At 30.1% G+C, this 13674-nt stretch overlaps 2 protein-coding genes across 2 annotated transcripts; one reads left to right on the top strand and one right to left on the bottom strand.

The window, feature by feature from the left end:
- The first annotated feature begins 496 nt into the window (after positions 1–496).
- LOC148194848 (putative pectate lyase 21) lies at positions 497–3517 on the top strand. Its single transcript, XM_088095962.1, has 5 exons — positions 497–718; positions 859–1210; positions 2088–2298; positions 2406–2474; positions 2928–3517. Exons 1-5 carry the CDS (start codon positions 583–585, stop codon positions 3162–3164), a joined length of 1005 nt encoding a protein of 334 aa, XP_087952088.1. The 5' UTR covers positions 497–582; the 3' UTR covers positions 3165–3517.
- Positions 3518–5529: 2012 nt separating this feature from the next.
- Positions 5530–7396, bottom strand: LOC124832745 (large ribosomal subunit protein uL29-like). Its single transcript, XM_047307025.2, has 4 exons — positions 7279–7396; positions 7073–7208; positions 6818–6974; positions 5530–5743 (listed from the first exon to the last, which is right to left on the bottom strand). Exons 1-4 carry the CDS (start codon positions 7280–7282, stop codon positions 5669–5671), a joined length of 372 nt encoding a protein of 123 aa, XP_047162981.2. The 5' UTR covers positions 7283–7396; the 3' UTR covers positions 5530–5668.
- Positions 7397–13674: the final 6278 nt, after the last annotated feature.

Raw genomic sequence — 13674 nt, 5'->3', positions numbered from 1 at the left:
TATTTTTTCGAGCAAATTTTAAAATATCCATAAATACTTTTTTAATAGATATTTGCACGGATAACAGATCAATTTTGAATTTTTATTTACAAGTTGAGTTTACGAATGACACTATCTGTATTTAGACCCGAGTCATTGGCATTCCTTATCTTATAAAAATTATATACATGAACAAAAATTCGCTTGGGTTAAGAGATTGGTTCGACTCTCATAATGATACAATGAGAAGATAAATGAATAACAAAGAAGACCCTAATTTTTTTTAATTTTATTATTTGGTTATTCATTTTAATTTGTCATGAATAAAATGTTTAATCAAATCTTACAAATAATGATGTTGTTTTAAAAAAAAAAATCAAAGTTATACAATATAGTATAATTTTTTTATATTATTAAATCGGCGTAGTTAATTTTATGAATTATCATGATATATTAATTACTGAAAACGTAATTTTGTTATGATTAATCACATTCTGTAATCCAAAACGTACTTTTGTTATTTAAATGTTAAAATATCGAATTTGTTGTTTGATTTAGAGAGGCAGAGGAAGTGAAAAGGTGGAATTGAACGGTGAAATTTCAATGGCGGGGATTCAGATGCTACCGTACGGCGACGTCGATTCCAATTTGAGGGCTATGGCCGGGTCCGCCGAGGGTTTTGGCCGCCACGCCATCGGCGGCCTCCATGGTTCTCTGTATATCGTCACCAATCTCGCAGGCACAGTAACCTATGCTCCTTTTTTCAGCATTTTAATTGAATTCTGAAAATGTGAATAAACAATAATTGATTGAATTGTGATGAATGACAATAAGATAGTACTGAATCGTGGTTTATGACGGATGAATGATTGATTTCAGATGATGGTCCTGGGTCCCTTCGCGAAGGATGTCGAAGAAATGAACCTTTGTGGATTGTTTTCGAGGTTTCTGGTACGATTAATCTGTCGTCGTACCTGAGTGTGTCGTCGTATAAGACAATAGATGGGAGAGGGCATAAGGTGAAATTGACTGGGAAAGGTCTGAGGCTGAAGGAATGTGAGCACATCATCGTGTGCAACCTTGAGTTTGAGGGTGGTAGGGGTCATGATGTTGATGGCATTCAAATCAAACCAAATTCTAGGCATATATGGATCGATCGATGCACCCTTCGTGATTACGACGATGGCCTTATAGACATCACAAGACAAAGCACCGATATCACTGTATCCAGGTGGGCTCATTTTCTCCATTTTTAATTGAATTACAACAGCGGTTTGACTCATGTAAAAGTAAGTCATCTGAATAGTTGATGAGAGGATTAATAGATGATGTGTTGTTATACATTTGCATATGTAATATCATTGGTGGGTATGCTTTGTTATGCATGTGCATGTCATGAGAAATGATATTTTGACAATTCCGTTTCCATCTACAACCAAACCCTTTTATAATAAAATAATAGTATTAAAATCTGAAGCATCGTCAATGATGTTTTGATAAGTAATTGAGTAAGTGGCGTTCTACTCCTTGTATAATTAATATTAGTTACACTAGTATTGATAGTTTGTTTCTCACTAATGGCTGACCCTGTGTTTGGATCCTCATCCACACAACTCTAAAGCATGTCATTGAAGAAACTATTAGTTGTGTTTGGTATGCTTTGACATGAAGGAGTAGATAGACTTAGACATAAATCTATTTGCATTGTGATTATTTACCTTATCCTTTGAGAGTAGTTGTTCATTTTTACTGAATTGAACTGCAACAGTGGTTGTCACATGTTCCAAGCATAGTAATCTCAGTTGTTGGTAAGGAAATTCATATTTGATTTTTATTTTTCAACACATCCAAGATTTATAATCTATCAGCAGTTGTTTTTTCATCCATGACCGAAGGTGTGTTTGAATCCTCTTCCACGCGATTTAGGCTCGTCACTGGAAAGAAAAAACAGTTAGCATTTGCTTTTAGTCTGTTTTTTGACATGGATCATTGATGGATTCTCAGATACACAGAGATTACTTACCTTATCCTTTAGAGAGAGTATCTCGATTTAGAGGAGGCGAATCCATTGATCAAATTTGATGGGTTACTTGGTTTTGTGGATCTAGGTGTTACTTTGGGCAGCATGACAAGACCATGCTCATTGGAGCTGACCCGACTCACGTTGGTGATAGATGCATCCGGGTGACCATTCACCACTGTTTCTTTGATGGAACGCGGCAAAGACAACCACGTGTGAGATTTGGAAAAGTTCATCTGTACAACAATTACACCAGAAACTGGGGGGTTTATGCTGTTTGCGCTAGTGTGGAATCCCAGGTGAACTTGCTGCTATCATCTGCAGATTTTCTTAAAATTTGCTTTCCGTCCTAAGTTCTATGCAAGAATTGAGAGAGAGTAATTGATTTCGTGAAATCATATTACAGATATACTCTCAATGTAACATATATGAAGCAGGAGCTAAGAAAAAGACTTTTGAATTTTATACTGAGAAGGTAAAATATTTCTTCACTCAAGTTTGCTGTTTTATGGTCATTAAGTATATCATATTCATAAATTGAATACAATTCCTTAGATGCACTCTGTGTTGTTCTTCAATTACAATTAAAATTTCATCTCTGTAGCTCACACATGTCATTATTATATACGAAGTGAAACTCTATTTTGGTTTTTAACTGAACACATCAACTAGCAAACAAGACTATCGTTGCTTTTATTACAGTATCTCTGATTTTGAGTGATGAATATTTAGTGCAGTCAGTTATGGTTTAAGTCCAGAAATGTGAATAGTGAGAGTGCTTCTTCAAATATTCAATCTTGTTTTGTGTCCCGGTCATAGATGATGTCCAAAAAGAGTTAGTTTTTACTCTTTATTTCAGTCATGTCGGGCAGCACATTATAACCTCGCCCAATGGCTACTAATGGTTGTGATAAAATTGTCTCCCTAGGCGGCAGATAAGGAAGAGCAAAAGTCCGGCATCATAGTATCAGAAGGAGACATGCTTTTGAATGGTGCACAGCCATGCCTGCTTACACAAAATAGAGAGGTGGCCATGTTCCATCCTAGTGAATATTACCCGACATGGACGATGGAAGCAGCTGCGCATTCTCTCAGAGAGATCCTCCAATTGTGTACAGGTTGGCAATCCATTTCTAGGCCAGTAGATCGTATGGTCTCTAATTAAGATTCATTGCATGAGTCGGACGGATCCAGTGACTTTTTTCTAAGAAAAGTTACTGTAATTTTAGTTAACTTTCATGTGTTAAGGATCAACTTCAATTTTTTTTTAAAAAAAAAAATAATATAAAAGAAACCAGATAAATTAAAATTAATTGACTTTTCCTGAAAAAAAAGTCACTCAATCCGTTATGGATGAGAACACCTTCTACATTATGTGGAAACCATTCACATTACATCAAGCACATTTAAGAATGAAGCTTTAATTTGTCCTTTATTTAATTCGAGTTGTACTAACATATTGTTGTGTTCTGTAAACATAGTCAACTTTGTGGTTCTGACACTTCCCGATTTGGTATTTATATGGTCCCCATTCATAATTTTCATTGTCAGAAGCTATTCTTGTTCAAGTTTGAAATTTAGAGGTCGTTATTTATAATTTAATTTTTGAAGTATATAGATGTGGTGACCAGGCAAGAAAACTAAACTCGTATTCAACTTACATTGTTTAAGGCCTAGTCTTGGACTATTCTCTAAGTATGAGACGTGAAAACAAGGTCACTTTTTTTTAAGTTGATGGTTTGAAATGGATACATTAGCATTTTGTTTCTAGTTGAAAGCACTGAAAGTAGTCACAAATCGAAACTTAATAAGCTAAATAATTTACTATAAATATATAATGAATTACCATCTTAAAAATTAGGCTAATATTTTAATTTTACTAATTTTAGAACAACTTTTATTAACTGAAACGAGGTAATGTATATGAATTTATACTATAAATTTGATCATTTTATATTATAAAGAACCGGGATTTAAGGAATTCCTTGTGAAGTTCACATGTAAATAAGTTAGACCAGGAAGAGAGTTGGTTATAGAGTTCACATGCAAACAAGTTTGACCATCAATAACGACAAAATGAGAATTAGAAGAAGGAATAGTGGTTGCGGCTTAATGTCTTCGGTCTTGTGTACACTTCTTTATTCCGATTCCTCGGCCCATCAACCGTGATCATGCCTGGACCACTGTACTTTTGGCCCACTTCTTTCATTTCAGGAGTTCACATTTTATTTATTATTTTTCAATTTTATTTGACTAAGTCAATGTGCTGAACAAAAGCTGTTTATTTTCACAAAGGTTTTGGACAAACTTTTTCACAAGATTTTGTAGGAGGAAAAAAGATTCCAGCTTCTAATACGAACTAAATTGACTTACGTACTTTATTAACTTTAAGTAAGTTAAATAAAGACTTTGTTAAATAAGAAAAGTAAATGAGTTAATTTTAACTTGCTTTCGAAAAACAAGTTGATATATAGGAAATCCAGTTCATTTTACCTTTTTTATTTTCTCATTCTGTAAATATTTAACAGAAAATTTTAGCCAAGTGTAATCAAAGTTATTTGATTGTATCAAATATAAATATAAATGTATACGGAAAAAATTATCTGTGTATGGTTGGGTTGTACTGTGAAACAAAAAGAAAGAATATTTTGAAATTGCTATAATCATGAAGAAGAGAGACGCTAAGCCGGTGGAAGTTACTTTCACAATTGGCAGATTGGATTGAGAACATACAGTTCAATAGAGATGAGCCTGAAAACATGAGGATTAAGTACACATCATTCACTTTCAATTGTGTTACTATTTCTTCATGGTCTAAGCATATCTTGTACCATGCTCAATTTTACTACCAATCAAATCTTACTAGCTCATACGAAAATAAGAAACTGACAAACCAAGTTACAATTTTTGCAAAAATGTACTAAAGTTCCATGGACTTTGTTAAAATGTTTTAACTAATTTACAAGTGTAAAATTACTTTCGACGCTCTTTACATGTAACCCACTTAAATACTAGAATTGTAAATTTCAATTTCAACAAACTCCAAGTATAGTAGTTTCGGAATTGCACTAAGTATTTCAATACTATTCGAAAACTTAAAAATAATCACTTTCATAGGTAAGCATTGAAAATTCTAAAGTGATTTTTTACCTAATTAAAAGCGTCTAACACGCGATATTGTTTAGCTCTATACAAGACTAATTTGTATTAGTTAATTATATTCAGACTCGTATAAATATTATAAACATCATGAATTAAATTTACAGGGTCTCTGAAGTGTGCAATAAGGGTTGTGCGATCATCTTTCTCCAAAACTGTAACTTGCTTTTGGATCATACCCACAGAAAATTCTTGAAAATAAAGCACAGGAGAGTTACTGGAGAGCACTTGGAGGTCAATGCAAATGGTCTCTGTGCATACATTTCTCAAAATGCATGTGAATGTAAAGGCTGATTAAAAGAAACGTCAAAAAATGTAATGCATCAATTTTGAACGAAAACTATAAAACTATGCGCATAAATTCGAGTAGCTTCGAAAAACACAAGATTTTTAACATAGGTAATAACAAATGGTAACTCCAACATGAAACTACAAATGTGAGATGTATCAAAACTGGTAAAGTATTAAAGGAAGTAAAAGTCAAATTGATCAATAAGATTTGCTCAACTATTACACCTTGATAGCATACTTCCTCATTGGGAAATAAGTCTCTTTCTTCTTCTCCCTCTCAGTCTTCAATGACGCCTGCATGAATAAGAAACGAGAAATCTCATGAGAAAACAACTTGTTGTCCATCACCACCAAATATAGAGGAAAGACACTTAGAAAAAGGTATAAGGTATTCCCACAACCATGTTAATCTACAATGTAAGAACAACTAATAGTCGAACTTAACTTCACTTCTCTCCAATAAATTTTATAGATAAAATTAGAGACCATTGATGCTTATGTTTATGTGTGAGATTTTATACAAATCCTAACCAAGGTTATAATTCCTCGTGTCTAAAGCTAATTATATCAATGAAACTCAAAATCATAAGTATTTGTAATTTATATTTTAAAATTTTGTTTCAAGAACAAATTCAGGAGCAAATATCATATCAGATAACATTTGCAAAAGGACAGAATCAGATCGAATTGTCCAATTACTTAGAATTGCATGTTAAGATTGACGGAGACAAGTACAGATGTCGCTGACTTTCAATCGGGGATACAATAACCTTTCTGAAAGACAGACAATCCTAGCACGGGTATTTCAAACAGGCAAACTTCAACAACAATACACTATTCCTCTCTAACAAAATGATGGTATAAATATGCCTAGATAAAAAATTAAACCAGTAAATTCTAATAACTAAGAGGTCATTTGCTTCAAACGAGAAGCAAAATAACACAGCCCCCACTGCCGAACAGCATAGGAAGGGATTCTTCCACATTTCACCTCTGACAAAACACTCCAAAAAAGCATTGGTGATATATAATTGAAATTTGAGCAATACAGGAGAATTATTAAGCACACAAGCAACCATGGAAAAAATAGTCCTAGAAAAATAGAACACAGATAGAAATTGCTCGAGAGAAACACCTCAAGACATAGACATTCAAGGCATTACACAAAACGGGCATTCAAATTATATCAGGTAGACACTAATAAACACAAAAGTGGAATGAGCATGACTAAAAAAGAACAAATTCAAGATCATCAAAATCAATGCAATCCATTTATTAAAAACTAACAACAAAACATTCACATTAGTCTACATACTTTTGGTAAAGTACAGTTAGTAGTTCCATTAAGGGAAGAACAAATGGCATTACCTGATGCTTAGTAAGCCTCCTGCGAATAGCCCTGGTCTTCTTGGGGCGGAGATCAAGGGGCAAGTACTTTTTGTTCTTATAGGCATCTCTCAACGCAGCCTTTTGCTTCTGAGAAATCACAGTCAAAACCTGGGCAATCGACAACCTGACCACTTTTCTGCAATTAAAAAACAAACATAAACACAAACACCTCACATGCAAAAAATAGAAAAGTATATGACAAACGACCAAACGGAGAAAGACGTGAAATTTTACATCTTGGAGAGCTTGTTAGGGGCACCTCCGGTGACCTTAGCAACACGAAGCAAGGCTAGCTCGGCCTTGAGGTCCTTCAGCTGATTCAAGAGTTCAGCTTTCGTCTTCTGCCTCAGCTCGTAAACCTTAATCCTCGCTGCAAAAACAACGTTGTCAGTCACATCAATTAACAACAATGGACTGAGAATAATGCTTCTGGAAATTACCCATCGCTACAATTCTGCGAGCTTCTGCTTCGGCTGCGACTCTATGCTGTAAACCCTAGTGTTAAATAAAAGAGACGAAGCTCCAAATTAGGGTTTTTTATAGTTATATAGAATGCTGTTTCGGGATCGGCCAGATACGGTTTTAAACGGGCCTGCAGTTTTTCTTGGGTTGGACTAGGAACTCGCAGGGGGAGGCCCACTTTACTAGATTGGGCCGATTTAAATTTAAAAGAATGGGCCGATTTAAACATTTCCAAGTATATTTTATAAATATATAATATTTCAGAAATGATTTTTTAAATGTATTTACCTTAAATAGAAAGGTATTCATTTTAATTTTAATATCACTAACATTGGCGTGTATTATTGTATTATAAAATTACTGATTTTAATTTAAATTCCAACCATTTTCTTTTTTAATCTTTTAACTCTGTCGGGAAATTGGATTCCATTTTGCTACTGTCTTTGACATGTTGCTTCTTCTGTTCTGGACTTATGTGTCGATAACTTATTCAATTTAAGAAATATTACAACTAACCCAATATATAATAATTGAACTTCAAACTTTTCTTAAAGAATATTTATCAATATATTGTAAATATCTAACTCTTTTGTTTTGTCTATACTATGCATTGAAATAATGGAAAATACAAGAAAAAGAGAAAGATAGCACTGGTGTGTACCTTAGGGTCTCCTGGACACCACCAGATCGACCATTCAGACCGATCATTCAGGTCGACCATTCAGGCCGACCATCTAACCCAGGTTGACCATCCAGCCTAACCAATTGACCACTAGGCCAACTACATGGTTAAATTATAAACAATGATCATTTATTAAAATCCTAATGCAGATTAAGATCTGATTATATCATCATTAGACTAGTGAAAGGTAAAAATTCATTACAACTAGTATATATAAAGGTCCCAAGTACAACTCTAGGATCAGGATGCACAATATATAATTATTTGTTGTGTCAACCGTTCACTTATATTACTGACTTGAGTGTCAGAGTGTTTTTGACAGGTACCATTCCACACGACTTTGACAAAAAAAGGAGAACAGATAGCGTAACTTGGATGAAGGAGAACACAAAGGAGTCTGTTTGGTCTTCAAAACAACTTGAAGTGCTTACCCGAGACAAAATTGTTAAAGTTGTGACTCTACTAACTTTAAATTCATGGATTGTGTGAAAAATAATTGTAGGATATGTGTCTTTTATAAACAGGATATTTTTTTAAATCATTCATAGTGGAAATTTTATATATTAGTAATATTTGTTAAAACATTTCACAAAAATCAACTAAATTAATCATTTTTATTTGAATATCTACTTATGTATATATTAAACATATATATATATATATATATATATATATATATATATATATAATATCCATTATATTTTTATATTCATCTCTATTTTAATTTATTAAAATAGGTATTTTGAAAAGTTCAGGATATACATTTGATATTTTTTGTTGTTATAATTGTTTGACTTTTTTTTTATATTTGACACTAAAAAAATGTTTATCCTTTTAACATTTAATATTTTGTTTAACATAATTATTGTTTCAATAAAAAATTATTTAAGTAATACTTAAAACAAAAGATGTATGATTATACTACTCAACAAGGAAGAAGTGAGATAAAATCTCACATCCGTTGAATATAGAAATAAGGATAAAACAGAAATCTTATATCCATTAAGTATAGATAGAAATAGAAATGAAGATGAAAATTAATTTTTATTTAAAAGATTGAGATCATACAGTTAAGTTAAAAAAGCTGGTGAAAAAGATTGTAAATTAAAGTTCCCTCACCATCAAATATTAACCACTAATATTGTCCATATAAAAAAAAGAAACTAGTTAAACTCACCGTCTCATTCTATTTTTCTGTCACCCTTATTATCAAAAGCATGTACAATTAATGTATGAGTTAAGGATAATAAATGAATTTGACTTCATGGACTATGTATGAACTTTTTCCAAGTAAAACGCCATGGGTATGATAATACCTGATTTTTAAATTAGGTATATATTCACATCGTTCTCATTTCAATATCCAACTATATTTTAGGTAGTCATCCCATTTTAGATTATAAAAACACTTATAATTTATTAGGTAATATAAAAGAAATTACATTAACTCTTCTCTACTCATTAATTCAATAATTAATTTGTTAATTGTGACATCTGAACACTGACGAGGACGAGAAGTGATCGCCGGTGCAAGACACTGACAATGAGCGACTCCAGGCAGGTTTCCAGTGGAAGGGACACATGGATGAATCGAACATACATCGGAATGAGATGGATCTAGAGACTGTATAGGTATGAGACTATACAGTTGAATGATAGCTTAAAGGTTTGATTTGGCTACTCATATCACCAAGTGCATTTGTTTTTCGGTAGCCTAACTCATAAGAACTCCATGGTTAAGCGTCTTGTGGTGATGTGTACATTGATTATTTTTACTTTTTTATATAAAAAATGACCTTTATTCCATTTTATAATATCAAATTTATATAATTATAATTTATTTATTGATATTTTAAGTTAGAAAAAATCAAATGTATACCATTTTGACATTAAATATTTAATAATATCGTATATTTTTTTCATAAAAAATAATAATTAATATACAGAATAGTAAATGAGCCAGTATGGTTATGTTATAAATTCAATTATAAGTTGAAAATTCAACGTTGTATAAAAACAAAAAAGGTTAAGTGACATGAAAAAATAATTTATAAACATCAAACTTTAAAGTTTTATATGGAAGATGATGTGGAAAAAAAATCCTTAAAAGATTACATTTATCGTATGATATAGATGTAAATACAACAAAAAAAAAACAATTTTTTTACGAGAATATACTTCAATTATGAAGTATGTATCTCATATTTCTGCCAATTAAATTAAATTAGTTTACAAGCTACTCAATCAAGTTAATAAATAAATTCATAAATTAACTAGTATAACTCAGCTTATAAGCTAAAAGCTCGTAAATAAACTAATTTAAGTAGCTAAACAAATAGTTTCAACTCGTTGATTTTTTTATCAAAGATAATCATAAGACGATTAAAGTAACTTTAATTTATAAAATCGTAAAATAAATTATATAAATAACTTATGAATCTCTTTTGTACCAGTTAAACTAGCTTACAAACAACTCAAATAATTAAGCTCATAAATAGTATATTGTGTTTTACTAATGGCATTTGTAAGATGATCTCCAACATAGGAAAAATATAACATATTAAAAAAAAACATAAATTAATTATAGATATTTTATTAAATATCTATTTATGTAGTCCAGCAAGTAGAGCTTTAGATGCATTCAAAATTGTGAGTGATATGTAGCAAAAAATTGATTGGTGTGGAAAAAATCTTATCTTTTTGTAATGATAGTTTTGCTTTTGTCATTTTTTATATCTTGAAAAGTTAGTGTGTTTTGAATTGTGGGTTTGGCCTACAGTTGAAATGGAACTTCCATATGGCAATGATGTCGTGCTTCCAAGTTCTCGTCTTTTACGGCTAAACAAAACAACACACCAAACTACAGACAAAAGAACACACAAGCATCACAACATGCGTGTCTTCCTCATCCATTCAAACATTATCTAAAAAATATATCTTCTTCTTTTAATTATTTTAAGGGTTACATATATTTTTAGTCCCTAAACTATTGGTCGTTTCTAATTTTCGTCCCTCTTTCAAAATAAGGTATAATTTGGTCCTCATTCTTTTCGAAATTTAGTCCTCGAAACTTTGGTTTTAGTCATCGAAAACTAACCTCAAAAACTACCACATTTTTAACGGTGTTAGTTTTCGAGGACTAAAACCAAAATTTTGAAAAGAATGAGAACCAAATTGTACCTTATTTTGGAAGAGGGACGAAAACCAGACGGCTAATAATTTAGGGACTGAAAACATATTTAATTCTTATCTTAATAATCTTTCAATTCAATAATTTCATGTTTTGATAAATTTAAATAACTATTTTAGGGTTAAATAAATTTATAATTTCTAAATTTAAACATAAAACTAAAATTTGTTTCATATTAATATACATTGATCTCTGAATTTAAAAAATTAATAAATATAATTTACTTAAGAATATTTTAAACTAACATTTTGAATTAAAATATATACATATAAAAATTAGCTTAAAATCGTATATACAACTAAAAACTAAAAATTAACTTAAAATCGTGTTTGACATGTTAAAAAAATTCAACACATTTGAATTAAAATTATTAAATCAATTTTTTTAATTTAGAAATCATTTACTGACCGTGTCACTTCTCCTCTATATTTTCTTTAATACATTTTAGTTTTAATTGTTTATGTAAAATATGATTATTTATATTTATTTAGTGTTAACAAAACGAACTTACGGTGTTAAACATACTGTTAACTAATCATTAATTGTGTTACTTTTCTTTAAGAATTTTTTTATAAAACTAAGAGAAAAAATCACTATGCATTACATCCACTTTATAGTTGATACTTTATGATTGTAAAATTATTTGTGTTAGATGTTAATTAAAAATTTCATATCAAGTAAAAATTACTAAGAAGAATAATATACAAGTTAAAAAAAATTATAAATTTATTTTCTTAAAACTTTGAATTAAAAATAGTGACAAAATCTTTTATATAAATTTGTTCATAATTCATTAATAGTAAATATATCCAGCGTTTATCTCGTAAAAATTAACAATTATATCAGAGTCAATAGTTTATTTTGATAATGACTCATAAAATTCAAGATAAGTTAAAAAAAATTATATTAGATAAAAACTTGTAAAATGAAACGATAGGTAAGTATAAATATCCATAAACCTATGACTTAAAAGGTTTTAAATTGAAAATGAGATATTACATTTAAGGACTCATTAATGTCAAAATTTTCCAATCTTCCATTTAAAAAACTTTGTATAATGCGTACAATTTCTCAAATTGCTATTCTTAATTTCGTATTGTTAAGTTCTTGCAATACAAATTAACCTTTTGAAATGATTTTATAGAATAATTGTCGATAAACATTTTATTTATTTTAATAAATCTACATAAAGAATTTCAAAGTTATTAATAAGTGTTTCATTCAATTATTTTTTAAAACACATTCCAGTAGTATAAATCTAGGATATATTTTGTTAAGAAATTAAAAATCATTTTTAAAAACTTTTGAAAGAAGAGTACTTTCACCTTCAAAGTTAAAATAAATGTAATGTGTAGAACAAGTTGAAAATGCATAAAAAAAGGATATTTCACACATTCAATAATCAAATCGTGGAAGCTAGTTTTGTTTGAATTGGAAATTTCACGTGTTCTTTCTTTATTGCAAACCGTGACTGTGCTCATCTTGTTCAATGTGAACACAACATGAACCATTTCAATTCAACCATGGCTACGGATTTCTTCTAGAAATAACCCTTTTTGGAAAAAAAAGATACAAGTGAATATTTTTTTATTATTTTCAATTATTCCAATTATTCCAATACACATTCATATAAATTCTAATATATAATCATAATGAGAACAAATAGCAAAAAATATAAAGTCAAAAAACATTTGTTTCAACTATATTAGTTCACTTACATTCAATTTTCAACGTACTGTTATACCTTGTGTTTTGTGTCCACCAGTGTTGCTTTAAAAACGGTTTATAGTGTCTTAACTTTATTTAATAAAAAGATAACCATGATTTAACGATGCAAAGAGCAATTCAATTATTTAGAGTAAATTAACCCTACGTTTAAAGGGTATGATAATTTCAAATAATTAAGGACGAATGTTATGATTGAATTTTATACTTGTTTGTGTTTTCATATTTCAAATAAATTAAACATAAGTTTAAAGAATATGATAATGTATCGGACGAAAGTTGTCGTTGAAGAGTTTGGTTGTTATTTGGATAATCAAGAATATTTAATTATAACTATAAAATGGAAATTTATAGTTTTGATTGCTTTATATAAAAAACATTGTAAATATTACATAATATTATATTTTTAATATTCAGAGATAAAAAGTTTGTTTGTTAACAAAGAATATTTAGTTAAAATATATGTTTTAGGTAACTCAAAAAGTATTTTCCTTTTTATGTGAAACAAACTCGTAAACAAATGTAACCATGTTAATGTCAACAAATTAAATATAATTAAGGAATTAATTAATATAATCTACAAAGGAGTCAAAAGAAACTCCTCCGTCCAAAAAGAAAGTCCAACAAAATTAATGCCAAGTTGCTTAATGAAAACACCAAAACGTGGAAATAAAAAAGCACGTCTATTACAGTATTAATTTAGAAAATTAATCTAAAATATTTATATGCATCTCTCTTTACCTGTTTGATCCATTCAACCACCATTTTTTATAGAAA

The sequence above is a fragment of the Vigna umbellata genome, chromosome 8 (genome assembly GCF_029865625.1).
Source record: "Vigna umbellata cultivar VRB3 chromosome 8, Vumbellata_1.0, whole genome shotgun sequence".
Lineage (NCBI taxonomy): Eukaryota > Viridiplantae > Streptophyta > Magnoliopsida > Fabales > Fabaceae > Vigna > Vigna umbellata.
This window is presented reverse-complemented; position numbering and strand designations above follow the sequence as displayed.

What these genes read in the sequence shown, in the direction of transcription:
- LOC148194848 (XM_088095962.1), top strand. Translation starts at nt 583, where the DNA reads ATGGCGGGGATTCAGATGCTACCGTACGGCGACGTCGATTCCAATTTG. An exon ending in TATCGTCACCAATCTCGCAG is followed by an intron (nt 719 to 858) that starts GCACAGTAACCT and finishes GATTGATTTCAG; the next exon opens with ATGATGGTCCTGGGTCCCTT. An exon ending in TTGAATTTTATACTGAGAAG is followed by an intron (nt 2,475 to 2,927) that starts GTAAAATATTTC and finishes TTGTCTCCCTAG; the next exon opens with GCGGCAGATAAGGAAGAGCA.
- LOC124832745 (XM_047307025.2), bottom strand. An exon ending in CCTAACAAGCTCTCCAAGAT is followed by an intron (nt 6,975 to 7,072) that starts GTAAAATTTCAC and finishes TTTTAATTGCAG; the next exon opens with AAAAGTGGTCAGGTTGTCGA. An exon ending in GGAGGCTTACTAAGCATCAG is followed by an intron (nt 5,744 to 6,817) that starts GTAATGCCATTT and finishes TTATTCATGCAG; the next exon opens with GCGTCATTGAAGACTGAGAG.